The 17074-nt window shown below is 54.5% G+C and overlaps 1 protein-coding gene across 5 annotated transcripts in view; it reads right to left on the bottom strand.

The window, feature by feature from the left end:
- Positions 1–10584: 10584 nt before the first annotated feature.
- MIGA2 (mitoguardin 2) overlaps positions 10585–17074 on the bottom strand; it is a 28434-nt gene continuing 21944 nt past the window's right edge. For all 5 annotated transcript variants that reach the window (XM_084997750.1, XM_084997759.1, XM_084997771.1 and 2 more), the window contains exons 12-16: positions 14956–15054; positions 14486–14620; positions 13705–13758; positions 12644–12760; positions 10585–12401 (exon numbers count right to left, since the gene is read on the bottom strand). In XM_084997750.1, coding sequence (XP_084853876.1) covers positions 12195–12401; positions 12644–12760; positions 13705–13758; positions 14486–14620; positions 14956–15054 — 612 coding nt within the window. In that variant the 3' untranslated portion in view covers positions 10585–12194. The remainder of the gene's footprint in view (positions 12402–12643; positions 12761–13704; positions 13759–14485; positions 14621–14955; positions 15055–17074) is intronic.

The raw sequence follows: 17074 nt of genomic DNA, 5'->3' as shown, positions 1-17074 counted from the left end.
TGGCGGGACCTGGGTGCACGTTAGAGCGCATGCTTGATTCAGCGAGGCAGCCTCGGCGCGATGGAGCCTGAACTTATCCACTTTTAGTTATGAGTAAACTAAGTCCAGAGACTTAGAGGGGACTTATTTTCCTTTGCCCTTTACTGACCGGCAACAGGGCAAGTCACAGAAAGCTGACAACCTTTCTCTTTATTTATTTTTTTTCCACTGTACAGCATGGCAACCAAGTTACGCATACATGTGTACATACTTTTCCTCCCATTGTTGTGCTGCGATGTAAGTGTCTAGACATAGATCTCAATGCTACACGGCAGGATCTCATTGTAAATCCATTCCAAGAGCAATAGTTTGCATCCGTTAACCCCAAGCTCCCCATCCCTCCCACTCCCGCCCTCCTCCCAAGCAGCCGCAAGTCTGTTCTCCAAGTCCATGATTTACTTTTCTGTGGAAAGGTTCGTTTGTGCTGTATATTAGATTCCAGTTATAAGTGATATCATATGGAATTTGTCTTTCTCTTTCTGACTTATTTCATGCAGTATGAGAGTCTTTAGTTGCATCCATGTTTCTGCAAATGGCATTACGTCATTCGTTTTTATGGCTGAGTAGTATTCCATTGTGTATAGATACCACATCTTCCGAATCCAATCCTCTGTGGATGGACATTTGGGTTGTTTCCATGTCTTGGCTATTGTGAATGGTGCTGCAATGAACATGCAGGTGCACGTGTCTTTTTTAAGGACAGTTTTGTCCAGATACATGCCCAAGAGTGGGACTGCTCGGTCATATGGTAGCTCTATGTATAGATTTCTAAGGTACCTCCATGCTTTTCTCCATAGTGGCTGTACCAGCTTACATTCCCACCAACAGTGCAGGAGGGTTCCCTTTTCTCCACACTCCCTCCAGCACTTGTTATTTGTGGACTCATTAATGATGGCCATTCTGACTGGTATGAGGTGGTATCTCATGGTAGTTTTGATTTGCATTTCTCCAATAATCAGGGATGTTGAGCATTTTTTCATGTGTTTGTTGTCCATCTGTATATCTTCCTTGGAGAATGTCTATTCAGGTCTTTTGCCCATTTTTCCATTGGGCGGTTGGCTTTTGCCCATTTTTCCATTAGGTGGTTGTATAAGTTGCTTGTATATTCTAGAGATTAATCCCTTGTCCGTTGCATTGTTTGAAACTATTTTCTCCCACTCTGTAAGTTGTCTTTTTGGTTTCTTTTTGGTTTCCTTTGCTGTGCAAAAGCTTGTCAGTTTGATTAGGTCCCATTGGTTTATTTTTGCTCTTATTTCTGTTGCCTTGGGAGAATGACCTGAGAAAATATTCATGAGGTTGACGTCAGAGAACGTTTTGCCTATGTTCTTTTCCAGGAGTTTGATGGTGTCTTGTCTTATATTTAAGTCTTTCAGCCATTTTGAGTTTATTTTTGTGATGGTGTAAGGGTGTGTTCTAGTTTCATTGCTTTGTATGCAGCTGTCCAGTTTTCCCAGCAATTCTTGCTGAATAGACTTTCTTTTTCCCATTTTATGCTCTTGCCTCCTTTGTCAAAGGTTAATTGACCATAGGTGTCAGGGTTTCTTTCTGGGTTCTCTATTCTGTTCCATTGGTCTGTATGTTTGTTTTGGTGCCAGTACCACACTGTTTTGATGACTGTGGCTTTGCAATATTGCTTGAAGTCTGAGAGAGTTATGCCTCTTGCTTGGTTTTTGTTTCTCAGGATTGTTTTGGCAATTCTGGGTCTTTTACAACCTTTCTATTAAAGTTGGGAAGTAGGGGTGGGAGTGGGAGAGGGGACTCCCAAGGCAGGGTGCACAGTTGGCCCCCTAAATGCTTTATGGAAGGAAACTCAATGATGCCAAGTGGAAGCTTAATTGAAATTAAGAGACTCCATCCTTCATTTCATTCAATTAACACAGATTTGTTGATTTGGTCACATTTGTGCTGCTTCATAAGGCATCTTGGGAGCATTTTAAGGGCGGGTTTTTCACCTATACCTATTTTCTCAAAACATTCCTCTCGATGTCCTATAAGGCCCTGTGTGAACAGCCATACCTTACTACCCAGCTCTCCTACCCCCACTGTCTCTCCAGCTGGACTGCAGTACATGAGTCCAGGTAAAGTGGCCCCTCTGGTCTCTTAGCCTTTGCGCGTGCTGTTCTAGCTGCCTGGAGTGCGTCCCCTCTTCTGCCCCACTCGGCCTGGCCAAGTCTGGCTCGGGTGTATGTTCTAACTTAGAAGTTTCCATGACCAGGAGAGGGGCCGCCACTGGACTCCCGCAGTTGCATCCCCTCTCCTGCCCCAGCACTGACCACACTGGACTGTACGTGGTTCCTTGTCTGACTCTCCCAGTAAACAGTGGTTCTCTGACAACGTGCAGCACCAAGATCAGCCTGTAGAAAACGGGGCCAGAGTTGATCCAGTAGATGTGGGTTGCAGCCTTGGAGTCCACATTCTTCTCTAGTGGTTCCAGCCACAACTGAAGAAGACTTGGGCCGCATGAAGACAGGGCCTGTTGTAGATCAGAGACTGGCCCTGGCCGGTGCTAGAGCAAGTACCTGGTAAATTGCCTAAGTGCTTATGAGGAGAAGTGAGACTACAGCAGAGAATGCCGCTGACCAGAGTGGCTTCCTCTGTGAGCCAGCCAGGCAGCTGGAGTCAGTACCAGGCAGGGCCCAAAGGGCTGGGGAGATGACGGGGACTCAGAACCCACCAGTGAGCCAGGAGCACCCCCAGGACCTCTCAGCTGTCCTCAGCTCCCTCCGGGTGAGCTGGCCCCATTTCCCCGTCACCTGCCCTCAGCCACCTCAGGCACTGCCACTGTTAGTCTCTGAGCAGAGGAGGTGTGAGGTGTGGGCTGTGACTTTCCCAGAATAGTCCCCCGGGGCTGGGCAGCCATCCTGTCTGGGTGCATTGCCCTCCATGGCTAGGAGGCATTTCACAGCTGAGCAAATAGACTTGAAAGGCCGAGTCCCTGAAACCCAGGCCCCTCTGGCTTCAGAGCCATCTCCCCTCAGGGAGAATATTCTGGAGAAGTGACAAGGGTGAGGAACTATAATGTGAGAGGGAGCTATCGGGGTGGGTTGTCCAGGCAGAGGGCACAGCCCAAGGTGACATGGGTGAGAGAGCGGGAGAGGTAAGGTGCTGGGGGGGGGGGGGCTCTGCAGGGGCCTGGCCGCCTGAAACTTTGGGCCACAGTTGGTCAGTACAGAGGGGAGCTTGAAGATGACTTCATTGTTTGAGTCTTGCCTTTGAAAAGAAATCGAAACTTAACACGCAAGCGAGAAAATCCAGAAATCGAATGTGGGCAGCTTGATGAAGTTTCAAAAACTAAGCACACCCGTGTTAACAGCCCCCAGCTCAGGAAGCAGAGCTCCCGGAGCTCCTGACACCCCATCTCGTCACCCCAGGGTGACCACTGTTCCGACTGCTGGCACCATTCATGAGGTTAGTCTGGTTTATGGACTTTCCATGACCCCACGCTATGTACTTTTTGCCCAGGGCTTCCACTGGCGCGTGTTTGTGAGCTCCATGCTGCAACCTCTCGTTGTAATTTGTTCACTCTGGCTGTGACGTGTTCCATAGTGTGAATACACAGTTTATTTTCCCTTCGACACTTGGTGGACATTGGAGTGTTGCTAGATCTGGGGTGTTAGGGCTGGTGCTGCTAGGCACAGCCTTGTGCATATCTTTGTGTACCAACGGATGTTTTTCCATGGAGATGTGCCCAGGAGCCATTGCAGGGCCCCATGAGATGGGAGATGACAGGTCAGATCTGCCATGTGGACGAGGAGCCAGGTGGTATCGGCAAGAATGCCGCGAGGAGACCCGTGGGAGGCTGCGGGAGCCACCTGCCTCCTCCCTGAGCTCAGGGGTGGACCAGCGATGGCCCTGGTAGCTCTCCAGGCATCCCGGGAGGTGCTGAGTTCTTGGTCATTCGTGTTATCTCCATGACAGTCTCTGAGGCAGTTTGGTTTTTTTGTTTGTTTTTTATTTATTTTTTTTTTTGCGACACCCACGGCATGCCGAAGGTCCAGGGCCGGAGATCAAACTCACGCCACAGCTGCAGCCTGAGTGCCAGCAGTGACAATGCTGGATCCTTAACCCACTGCGCCACCAGGGAGCTCTGCTGAAGCAGCTCTTAATGCACCCAGTTTACAGTTGAGGACAGTAAGGTTCTGAGTGTCCCACCATTTGCAGGTCACCTGGCTGGAATGTGGCAGAGCTCGGATCGGAATCCAGGTCTGCCTGATGGGCAGGCCAAGGTTCTGAACCACCCCGAGCCCCATCAACTGGATTTTTTTTCTTTTTCTCTTTTTAGGGCTGCACCTGCCGCATATGGAGGTTCCCAGGCTAGGGGTCGAATCAAAGCTGTAGCCTCCGGCCTACACCACAGCCACAGCAAGGCCAGATCCGAGCCCCATCTGTGAGCTCTACCACAGCTTATGGCAATGCCAGATCCTTAACCCACTGATCGAGGCCAGCGATCGAACCTGCATCCTCATAGATGCTAGATTCGTTTCTGCTGAGACAAAACGGTAACTCCCCCATCAACCAGATTGCAGGCCGCCTCCTCCCACTGCCCAGAGGCATCCCCAAACAAGCGCCAGCTGCTCCAAGCAGGGCCAGCCTCTTAGTTTGGCCTCTCCTCCAGAAGGGAGTTGACAAGAAGGGCAGCCCCCAGATTAGAGGCACAAAGTCTAACTCTGACTCTGGCACACGCTCAAAGTCCCTAGGAAACTCTTCCCCTTGAGGGGCCTATTTCCTTGAAGTGTGTCAAGCAGCCAACCTCCAGATTAGGGGTTCATTTATTCACTGGAGGGGCTATTTGAGCTCCTGGGCAGTGCCAGGCCATGTATGGAAGTCAAGAATGAGGAGGAGCGAACGTGCCACACTCACAAAACTGTCCTTCCAGAGTTTCTGCTGTGGAATTCCCTTCATGGTGCAGCAGAAACAAATCCGACTAGGAACCATGAGGTTGTGGGTTCGATCCCTGGCCTCACTCAGTGGGTTAAGGATCCGGCATTGCCGTGAGCTGTGGTGTAGCTCTCAGACACGGCTCGGATCTGGTGTTGCTGTGGCTGTGGTATAGGCCAGCAGCTACAGCTCCGAGTCGACCCCTAGCCTGGGAACCTCCACATGCCATGGGAGCGGCCCTAGAAAAGGCAAAAAGACAGAAGAAAAAAAAAAGAGTCGCAAAGTAGAAGTGATAGCTTTGGCTTCAGACTTCTGAGAGGAGCCATTCATTGTCTGTCTCTTAGGATAGAAGCTTCTAGAAGCCAGGGCCTGGAGTTCCAAACACCATAGAGCCAGACCTTTGAGGCACATTGTCCGGCTCAACCTCCCAGGGCCACAAGCTCCCCTGGCTTGTGACATGTGCTGATTGCCTTAGTGCAAATACGCTGTCCCTTGGCCACTTTCCAGCCACCACCACAGTGGTTCCGAATGGGGACTGGGGAAGAGACACACTGTCGGCTCTTGCAAGCAGATGGGGTGCACGCTGGCTCCGGCGTGAATGAATGATCCTTCTTGAGCTGTCCTGTTGCGTTTGTGTACATGCCGGGACGGCCTTTTATATGGTCGTTGAAACCACTGTTCGCAGAGCGCTTGATGTGAACCACGTCATGGGCTGACGACACACCCCCGACACTGCAGAGAATCCATCTCATGGGGAGAAGCCCTGCAGCTGCTCATGAACTAACGTAAATGCAAACAATTCCAAGGTGAAGGGCAGAGGGTGCGGCTAGAGCATGGCGCTGGATTCAGGGCTCACGGCTGTCCACCCTGGGGCTGCCAGGATCGGCTGTGCGTGCTGGGGCAGCCATCCTCCTCTTTCAGTTTCCCCGTTCATCGTAAGGGGGCTGGAATCAGCTACCTACTGCTGCGTAACAAGCCAACCCCACACCTCGTGCCTTTAGGCCATGGTTACTGTTCAAGATCTGCAACGTGGCCGGGCTCCGTTCTGCTGGTCACTCATGCAGCTGGCAGCTCAGCTGGGCCTGTGTGATCTGAGGGGCCCCCCTCAAAGATGATACTTGGCTGGGGTTGCTGGCCAGGGTGCCACATTCTCCTCCACGTAGGCTCCCCGACAGAGGAGCCAAAGTTTTCACAGCCACCAATACTCTTCAAGAGGGCAAGTTCAATACACCGGGGCTCCGCACTCTCGCCCCACGGGCCAAAGCCAGTCACAAGGCCAAGGTCAGAGCTGACATGGGAGGGGACCGTACAAGGATTCCAAGAGCCATGATATGTGGGGGCCATGGTAACTGTCCACTGTCTGCCACAGAAATAGATGGGCCAGGACTCCCCTGAGGGCCTTCCCAGCTCTGATCTCAGGGAATCCTGGGACTTGAGATGCTAGAAAGGAAGTTCTCAAAGACTGGGGAGGGGGTGCTCGGGTCAGAAGGACCCGAGGCAGCTCAGAGGGGCGCCTGCTGGCCAAATTTGTGGCCATTTGAACATCAGAAATATGATTGTAAAGATCAAATAAATAATAACCCATGAGTCCATAACGGTATTCAAAAAAGGAGTCATTGCAGAATGCTGTTCGGTAACAGAGACATAAAATATTCATGCCTTAGAATGGATGAATCTCAAAACCATTATTTTTTACATTTTTTATTATACTTGATTACAGCGTTCTGTCAACTTCTGTCGTACAGCAAAGTGACCCAGTCATACACACATACCCATTCTTTTTCTCATAGTATCTTCTGTCATGTTCTATCACCAGTGATTGGATATAGTTCCCTGTGCTCTACAGTAGGACCTCACTGCTTATCGCAAAACCATTACTCTGTGTAAGGAAGCCAAGCATGAAAGACCACGTCTTGCATGACTCTGTTTGTTTGTTTGTTTATTGTCTCTTTGCCTTTTCTAGGGCCGCTCCTGCAGCACATGGAGGTTCCCAGGCTAGGGGGTCTAATCAGAGCTGTAGCCGCTGGCCTACACCACAGCCACAGCAACACAGGATCCGAGCTGCATCTGTGATCTACACCACAGCTCATGGCAACCACCGGATCCTTAACCCACTGAGCAAGGCCAGGGATCGAACCCCCAACCTCATGGTTCCTAGTCAGATCCGTTAACCACTGAGCCACGACGGGAACGCCACATGACTCTATTTAGAGGAAATGTCCAGGAAAGCAAGTCATGAAAGTAAGTGGGTGGTGGCCTGGGAGCTTCACTGCCCTTGGGCACAGGGGGTCTTTGGGGTGATGGAAATACTCTAAAACTATATTGTGGTAACAGTTGCACAACTGTGTAAAGTTCCTAAAAACAAATCATGAAAGTGAGTGCAGGACTTCCCATCATGGCGCAGCAGAAACGAATCTGACTAGGAACCATGAGGTTGTGGGTTCGATCCCTGGCCTTGCTCAGTGGGTTAAGGATCTGGAGTTGCCGTGAGCTTCGGTGTAGGTTGCAGACGCGGCTTGGATCTGACACATTGCTGTGGCTGTGGTGTAGGCCAGCAGCTACAGCTCCGACAGACCCCTAGTCTGGGGACCATCATATGCCTCAGGTGCAGCCCTAAAAAGACATAAAGATGATAAAAAAAACAAACAAAAAAAGCAAGTGCATACTATGGCACACCAATCATATCTTAATAGAGCTGCTGAAGGAGTTCCTATCCTGGCTCAGGGGTAATGAACCCGACTAGTATCCATGAGGATGTGAGTTCGATCCCTGGCCTTGCTCAGTGGGTTAAGGATCCAGCGTTGCCTTGAGCCGTGGTGTAGCTTGCAGACACAGCTCGGATCCTGCATTGCTGTGGCTGTGGCAGCTGCAGCTCTGATTCAACCCCTAGCCTGGGAACTTCCATATGCCACAGGTGCGGCCCTAAAAAAACAAAACAAAACAAAAAAAACAAAACAAAAAAGTTGTTTACACCAAACCCTTTGCCAGCACTGGAGGTAATTATATCAGCTTGTGCCCAGAATCAGTAAAGGGAAAGACTCAAATTTATTCTCCTTTTAGATGGAACTTAAGTCCACCTCCATTTGATCAGGAAAAGCTTCTTTTCTGAATCCCAGTAGATGTTAAGAGAGCTATTGATCTTTTTCTTCTCTCTCTTTTTTTTTTTTTCCAGCAGACCCACAGCCTATGGAGTTCCAGGGCCAGGGATCAGATCCAAGCTGCTATAGCAACTCGGGATCCCTGTGCCAGGCAGGGGATCAAACCTGTGTCCGAATGCTCCAGAGATGCTGCCAATCCCGTAGCACCACAGTGGAAAGTCCAGAGAGCCACGATCATTTTTAAGGTGTGATTCTGGCACTGTGGTTATGCCGGAGAACCGCCTTACCTTTTCTTTTTTGGCCATGCCCCAGGTATGCAGAAATCCTCAGGCCAGGGATCAACCCCGGGCCACAGCTGTGACCTGAGCCACAGCAGTGACAACACCAGATCCTTAACTTGCTGCACTATGAGGGAACTCCAAGAACAACCTTTTTTTTTTTTTTTTTTTTTCCCCTGTCTTTTTGCCATTTCTTGGGCTGCTCCCGGGGCACATGGAAGTTCCCAGACTAGGGATCTAATCGGAGCTGTAGCCACCGGCCTGTGCCAGAGCCACAGCAATGTGGGATCCGAGCCGCATCTGCAACCTACACCACAGCTCATGGCAACGCCATGGGATCCTTAACCCACTGAGCGAGACCAGGAATCAAGCCCACATCCTCATGGATACTAGTGGGGCTCGTTACCACTGAGCCACAACAGGAACTTCCCCAATTCATACATTTCAAATTGCACACCGGGAGTTCCCGCCACGGCTCAGTGGGTAACGAATCCATCTAGGAACCATGAGGTTGAGGGTTCAATCTCTGGCCTCGATCTGTGGGTTAAGGATCTGGCTTTTCCATGAGCTGTGGTGTAGGTCGCAGACGAGGCTCAGATGCCAAGTTGCTGTGACTGTGGTGTAGGCCGGTGGCTACAGCTCCGATTAGACCCCAGCCTGGGAACCTCCGTATGCTGCAAGAGCAGCCCTAGAAAAGGCAAAAAGACAAAAAAGTAAGAATAAAAATATAGGAGTTCCCGTCGTGGTGCAGTGGTTAACGAATCCGACTAGGAACCATGAGGTTGCGGGTTCGGTCCCTGCCCTTGCTCAGTGGGTTAACGATCCGGCGTTGCCGTGAGTTGTGGTGTAGGTTGCAGACGTGGCTTGGATCCCGCGTTGCTGTGGCTCTGGCGTAGGCTGGCAGCTACAGCTCCGATTAGACCCCTAGCCTGGGAACTTCCATATGCCGTGGGAGCAGCCCAAGAAATGGCAAAAAGGCCAAAAACAAACAAAAAGAATAAAAATATACAAAATAAAATGCACACCATTCGTTGTGAGTAGCATGAAGAAATCTCATGCCATCTCAAGCCATCTCGCTGTGTCCACCCGGGAGGGATCATCTCTTTGTCAGGAGCTTCCATGTCCAACCTGCTACTCCCTCAGCAGCCACCTGAGTTATCAGTGCTTGAGTGACTTTTATTTTACTAAATAATGGCTCCCAGGCATGGGAGGAGCGATGCTGGCAGTTCAGAGATGCCAAAGAGAAGCTGTTAAGTGCTGCCTTTCAGGGGAAAGATGAAAATTCTCAACTTAATAAGGAAAGGGGGAAAAAAACACATCCTGAGGTTGCTAAGATCAGCAGTAAGGAGGGAAGTTCCCTTGTGTCACAGCGGATCAAGGATCTGGCGTTGGCACTACAGCGGCTCAGGTCACTGTTGTGGCTTGAGTTCAATCCCTGGCCGGGGAACATGCACGTGCCAGAGGTACAGCCAAAAACAAAACAGCCAAAACAAAATACAGTAGCAACGAATCCTTTATGCATGAAATTATGAAGGAAAAAGAAATGCGTTCTGGGAGTTCCCGTCGTGGCACAGTGGTTAACGAATCCGACTAGGAACCATGAGGTTGCGGGTTCAGTCCCTGCCCTTGCTCAGTGGGTTAACGATCCAGTGTTGCCGTGAGCTGTGGTGTAGGTTGCAGACGCGGCTCGGATCCCGCGTTGCTGTGGCTGTGGTGTAGGCTGGTGGCTACAGCTCCAATTAGACACCTAGCCTGGGAACCTCCATATGCCACGGAAGCGGCCCAAGAAATAGCAAAAAGACAAAAAAAAAAAAAAAAAAAAAAAAAAATGCGTGCTAAGAGTTCCCATCGTGGCTCAGTGGAACTGAATCTGACTAGTACCCATGAGGACGAAGGTTCAATCCTGGCCTCGCTCAGTAGGTTAAGGACCTGGTGTTGCTGTGGGGTCACAGACGAGTAGGTCACAGATGTGGCTCGGACGCCTCGTTGCTGTGGCTGTGGCGTAGGCCGGCGGCTAAAGCTCTGATTAGACCCCTAGCCTCCATATGCCGCAGGTGTGGCCCTAAAAAGACAAAAACAAACAAAACAAAAAAACCCCACCTCTATGAGATGTGAGATGACCTTACCTAGGTGCCACCCACCCACACTGGTGCCCTTAAGCCCTGCACTGGCACCCTCCCCGCAGGGGACAGGCGACCCCAAGTGAGGCCATAGCTCCCACAGGGCTACTTTGCCCTCCTGGAACTACCCCCAAACTGCCCCCCAAAGCAATGGCCACATGTGCACAGCAGTGCGGAAGGAAACCATCCTGAGTCATTTATTGGACGCAGAGCTGCGGCGCACCCGCTCTCGGTACAAAAGTCAGAAGCCGTGACAAATCAAGTGCCAGAGACAGTGCATGGACGCGTGAACAAAGACGAAACGAAAACGCAGCTTCTGTGGGACTCGGGAGCAGATCAGAGCAGCCTGGGGCCCAGGCCCGCGGTTATTCTCAGCGGGGAAGCGCACACGATCAGCAGGTCAGGGTGGAGGAGGGCCCGGTCCTTCCCACCCAGGAGGCTGCTCCCTCTCAGGCAGCGCAGCGACCTCCTCTGGGAGGTGCGTTTGGAGCCAGAATCAGGGTTAATCCGTGGCGGTCCTACTGTCGGGAGGCGGGAGGGACCTCGTGGCAGAGGGCGTAGGGCTCCGGGATGATGGGCCCTCTGCCATCCCCTCCCTGTGCCCCAGCCCAGGACCTTCGGCCTGGAAAGGGGGCAGACCTCAAAAGAAAATGTTAAGGCAATAAATAAAACATCCCACCTCAGGAGAAACCACTGTAAGAGAAGTGAGTCTGCAGGACTGACAGAGACCCCGCGACGGGGGCGGGGACAAATGCCGACCAGCCTTCCTCGCCAGGACCAGCCGTGAGGCGGGCTCCCCGTCCCTGCGTGGCCTGAGAGCGTTTGTGCGTCTAGTCAAAAGCAAAGTGCCAGGTGGGTTTCATGTCCTAATGCTGGTCCAGCTGCCTGCAACCTCTGACTCCCTCTGACGTGGCCCCTGGGGCCTGAGCTGACCCCCTGGTCAGAGCCTCCAGCTCAGGGCCCCGCACCAGCCAGGGAGCTCTGGGCTCGCGGTGGGGCGGCGGCGGGGACAGGAGGGCCAGCCCCACCTCCTCCGTCTTTGGTGGTGGCAGAGGTGGGAAGAGAAATGACCGTCTTTGGCGGGGCTGGGGAATGTCAGGGGACAGCGTCCTGGTTTAGTGCTTGGCTTCGTCAAGGGCCCAGTCCGCCCAGACGAGAGCGCACGGACAGCAGGCTCGCCTCTGCACGGTCCAGGCCTGCTGCCCCAGCAAGCTGCTCCCGAGCCACACTCTGTGGCTCCCACGGTCCAGCTCTGGAGCTGCAAACTCTCTAGGGTGGCAGCGGGCTGTCAGGACGGGTCAGCCGGACGCCCAGATTCTGAGGCTGTCCGGCGCAGCCTGCCCTACCACGGGGCCCGGCCACCCCATCTTTCCTGCCACCTCCCAGCCCCGCTCGGCAGCAGCCCTGGGGTGGCGGGAGGCTTGGGGACCACACCGAGGACATTCCATCTCTGCCTGTCCCCCCCCCCCACCCCGGTTCTCCTCACAACACCTTCGTCTCCCTCAGGCTCCACTGGCCACGGGGCCAGCCTCGCTTTCCCCCAGGAACAGCCGGGGGAGGCAGGCGGACCCTCTGGGGCTCATCCTTCTGCAGGAGGTTGGCCCTCCAGGCGGGGATCCCCCAGATGGTGGGGGTGGGTGTGGGGGCAAGGTCAGGGGCCGGCGCCCTTGGCCACCACGGCCTGGGCTCCGCCACAGCTCATGGCCAGACCTCCAGTGCCAACGCAAAGGGCCTTCTCTCTGCCGTGACCCATGTGAACCAGGCCCAGCGCAGCACCACCATCACTGCAGCTCCTCCAGGGGCCCGTTCTCTTGGGGCAGTACGCCGTTCAGGCTGAGGCTGCCGGCCACTGGCACCCCCAGGTAGCCGAGCAGGATCTCGCTGCGGCGCCGGGACAGCTGCAGGATGTCGTCCGCCAGCGCTGGCACCGATGTGTAGCGCACGTTGTCCAGGTCGAACATGTCCCTCAGGTACTGCACGATCTGGTGCTGGGGCACAGGGCTGGGGTCGGGCCAGGGCCGAGGGCCCTGCTCCCGGCCCCCCAGAGCTTCTGCTGTGGCCACTGGAGCCCCGACCCGGTCCTTCCTGTCCCCACTCCTGCCCTCCCGGTGCTTCCTCTGGACCCAGAGGGCCAGGCTCCCAGTGGAAGGCACCCCGCCCAGCCCCTCGCTCCACTCCTGGCACCTCCCGGGGTCCTGTCCCCTGGGCAGACACCGCACTCCCTGTTTACCTTAAAGAAAGCACAGACTTCAGAGAGCTGAGGCTTGGGTCCGAGGAAGCCAAAGGCTAGGACAGGGCTAACGTGCTCCGATACGGAGTAGAAATGGGAGATGAAGCCATCAGGCACCTGTTGGGGGGTGGCAAGGCTGAGGGCTAGGACAGGGAGGCTGGCTCATTCACGTCCTTGCTGGGTGACGCCGCTGCCGCCGGGGCAAGTGACTGGGGCTTTTGCTTTTCGGGGCCACACCCATGACACGCACAAGTTCCTGGGCTAGGGGCTGGAGCTGTAGTTGCCGGCCTACACCACAGCCACACAACACCAGACCCGAGGCGCATCTTCGACCTACGCCACAGCTCACGGCAACACCGGATCCTTAACCCACTGATCGAGGCCAGGGATGGAACCCACATCCTCATGGATACTCGTCAAGTTCATCGCCACTGAGCCACGACGGGAACTCCGTGGCTGGGCCTTCTAGTGCTCCGGTTTCCACCTCTGCAGTGGAGGGGCAACCTCAGGGCAGTGGGCAGGGCTGCAGGAGGAGGGGCCCGGGTGAGATCAGCACTAGAGGTGCCCGAGCGTGGGGCGGCGGCAGCTGGTATCAGCGGGGCAGCCAGCCTGGCTGGCAGAGAGGAACGCTGGATCGGGGCCCAGAGGGCGCAGCCAGCTGTCCGCCGGCCGTGCAGATGCTGCAGCCCCATGGACGGCGGGCGGCTCTGGCTGCTCCCAGGGGCACGTGCCCTCCCTCCCTCTGAGGACGCCCTCCTTTCCCCTCTTCCACATTTCCCGAAGGCCTGCTCTGTGCTGGGCCCTGGGCAGGAAGTTGAAACAGACCTACGTGTGCCTCTGAGGCCCTCCGGGTCCAGGGAAAGGTAAGGTGCCCTGACAGAGGCCAAAAGATGCTAGGGACTCAGCCAGACCTCCCTGCCCCACCCCGTGCCCGTGCCCACCACATCCAGTTCCGCCCAGAGACCAGGGTCCAGCACCCACGGAATGGAGGGTCAGCTGAGCTGGGCGCCACAGCCAGGGCCCCGCACGGCGCTCCCCAGGGGCCCTGTTAGCTCACTCACCATCAGCAGCCTCCTCTTGGCTTTCAGGACCGACCAGCAAGCAGTGGCCAGCGCCTAGATCAAAGATGGGGATCAGACGAACAAGCCAGGCCTGCAGCCACCACCCACCCCCGGCTCACCCCACCCCGAGGAAGACGGGACAGCTGCCTGGGCTCTGCTGCTCCCCTGCCCTCGATTAGGAGCCAGACACACCTAAACCTGAATCCTGGCTCTAACCCTTACTGTACGGGTCCCTGGAACAGCCACTGAGCGCTGGGCCTCGGATTCCTCCTCTGTAAAGTGGCCCACGACCCAGTCCCACTCAGTGACTGTGGGATCCATGGTTGCCACTTAACAGCTGCCTATGAAAGACACACACACACACACACACACACACACACAGCCACACAGCACAGGGGCCCTGGGCTCAATGGACTGCTCCCCCTCCCCCGTGTTTTAACTTGATCTAGTGCGTTCAGATGGCATGGAGTTCATGGCAGCACAGCTCCAGTAGAGCTGCCCAAGTGAGACCACAGTGCAATGCTCACCACGCAGGCTCTGCGCCAGCGAGAGAGAGCAAGGGGCTCTCCTGGGACGCTCCTCCAGGGCAGGTGCCAGCTCTGCCCAGGCCCCGCAGCCCCAGTCAAAGCAGCGGGCAGCATGCCTGGTAGGGTCACTGCACCCTCACGGCTGGGGAGCCAGCCTGGATGCTCAAAGCCAGGGACAGAGAGATGGGGGGGTCCAGGCGCAAGCGTGGGGTCACCCGAGCGTGGCGTGCCTGGGAGTAGGGTGGGCCACCCACCGTCTCCTTGAAGCTGTCTGACAGCCAGCGGTTCCTCAGCACTGCGAGCACCGAGGATGGGGGGTTCTCCAGGTCTTCAAAGGCGTCCATGAGGATGAAGTCCAGCACGATGTCAAAGAAGCTCATGCAAACCACCTGTGGGGGGATGGACGGTGCTCCGAGGCCGCTGTCCAGCCGGGAAGACTGAGGCCGGAGCGGGCAGGGTGTGTGTGTGTGGGGGGGGCAACTGGGTGGGAACCCCTGGCCGAGCAGACACACCGCCGCTCTGCAGTGGCGTGCAGCTGCCCACGCCCCCGCCTCTGCCCCCAGCCTGGGCCTGGGGCAGAGCAGGAGCGGGGGCTTACAGCCTGATGGAGCCACCTCGGGCCTTGGAATCCAGGCAGAGCTCCCCACAGGCCGCTTCTCCCTGCTCTGGGATCTCGCGTGCGGGGGGATCCCCAGGCCATGGAGGCTCAGCACAAACCACTTACCCCTCGGCCCTCCAGCTCCAGCCGCGTGGTGGCCCAGGTCTCCGGCCGCAGGGCATAGCTCAGCATCTCCTCGTAGCTTTCCAGGAAGCCTTTGGGGCTCTGTGGGGAGAAGCCGAGCCTGTTTTGGCCGTGGGAGAGGCCCTGAGACCCAGCTGGACTAGATCCACAGAGGCAGGCTGGCAAGGCCGAGCCCTGAGCAGGTGCCACGGAGGGAATAAGGCAGGGGGTGTCCTGGGCCCGCTTCGATGCACCTCTGCAGAGCCTGGCACATGTGTGGGAGAGTAGCGACACCAGGGCACCCAGCAGCATCTCACACCAGCTCACACCTGGGCTCCAACGCACCACAGCAGGAGCTGACTTTGGAAGGACGTGCGAGGACATGAGGCAGAGCCAGCTGCCAGAGACCCAAATCTCCTTGACCCTGGGCCGCTCTGGTGAAAGGGGAGACTCTAGGGTCGCACACGTGGGGCTGTGCTGGGGGAGTGGATGAGCTGGCTTGTGTAACACAATCAGGCAATCGATAGTGTTCAGGAGTGCGGCTGACAGCTGCGAAGATGGTCAGAGCACGGGAGGAATTCTCCACTCTCGGGGACAGGAGGCCTGGCTGGGGCTTCCAACACAATGTGCAGACACAGAGGTATAATTTGCAGACAAGGGAAGCAGATACGTGCCAGGACTGATCTAATATGGATCAGCTCAATTCAGAGAGTCTTATGAGGATGGCCCAGTACTGTGCCCACTTTACAGATCTGAATCTTGAGGCTTCAGATCAGTGATGTGTCCGAGAGCTGGCACAGGGCGGGGCGAGGGGTGGGGAGAGATGGCAGCAGAGCAGCTTGGGTAGGTTGATGCCATTTCTAATAACCACAGGCAGGGGGCGCACCTGATGGCTGTTCACCAAAATGGGAACAGGGTGGGTGGGGGGATGATTTTTCCTTCTTTCTTTTTGTTTTTTGTTTTTTTTTTCATCATCTTAGTTTTTTTCTACAATGAGCATAAATCCCCCCCTTTTTTTTTGACCATACCCATGCCATACAGAAGTTCCCAGGCCAGGGATCGAACCCACGCCATAGGAGCAACCCAAGCGGCTGCAGTGACAACACCGGATCCTTCAGCTGATGCACCAAAAGGGAACTGTGAGCATGAATCTTCTTTTTTTGGTCTTTTGAGGGCCGTACTCTCGGCCCGTGGAGGTCTCCAGGCTAGGGGGTCAAATTGGAGCTGTAGCTTCTGACCTACACCACAGCTCACGGCAACGCTGGATCCTGAACCCACCGAGCAAGGCCAGGGATGGAACCTGCATCCTCAAGGATACTAGTTGGGTTCATTAGCCGCTGAGCCACAACAGGCACCCCTGAATCATTTTTATAATCTTTTTTTTAAAAACCCCTATTTTCTAAAGCATAACGGAAAAAAGAACATGAGAGTGTATGCCTATAACTGAATTACTTTGCTGTACAGCAGAAATCAACACAACATTGTAAATCAACTGCATTTCCATTAAAAAAATAATAAAAGTTTTAAAACTTAAGAGAATTTGCTGAGTTCTCTCACGGCACAGCAGGTTAAGAATCCAGCATTGTCACTGCAGCAGCTTGGGTTTGATCCCTGGCCTGGGAACTTCCATATCCCGTGGGAGCAGCCAAAAATGGATAGATAGATGGATAGATGGATAGATAGATAGATAGAATTTGAAGAAAGAATTCAAGAAAGAGTTTGTAGAAAGAATTTGCTCAGATGACCCCAGGCCAGGCCTTAACCTCCCTAAGCTTCAGTTTCCTCGTCTGTAAATGATGACAATGAAGGCTGGCCCTTGCTAACTCTCTGGATGGCCAATAAGCATGTGGGACACCAGGACACGTCCAATTACACACAAGGTGACTGAGGCCTGGAGAGGTTTCACATCTGGCACAGGGCACAATGTGGAGGCAGCCTGATGCTGCAACTCCAGTGCCTGGGTGTGGGCACTGAGCCAGTCTTCCCAGACCAGAGCTGCCAGGTACTCCTCAGTCCAGGGCTGGGCATGGGCTCTGGTGCCCAAGCGCGGGTGAATGGCCAGCAAGCCTCTTCTTCATCTTTTTTTTTTTTTTGGTCTTTTTGTCTTTCTAGAGCTGCACCT

This window comes from Sus scrofa, chromosome 1 (genome assembly GCF_054392235.1).
Source record: "Sus scrofa isolate SSC_HxYL_T2T_F1_AM1 chromosome 1, Sscrofa_HxYL_maternal_Yorkshire_Landrace_v2.0, whole genome shotgun sequence".
Taxonomy (NCBI): Eukaryota; Metazoa; Chordata; class Mammalia; order Artiodactyla; family Suidae; genus Sus; species Sus scrofa.
This window is presented reverse-complemented; position numbering and strand designations above follow the sequence as displayed.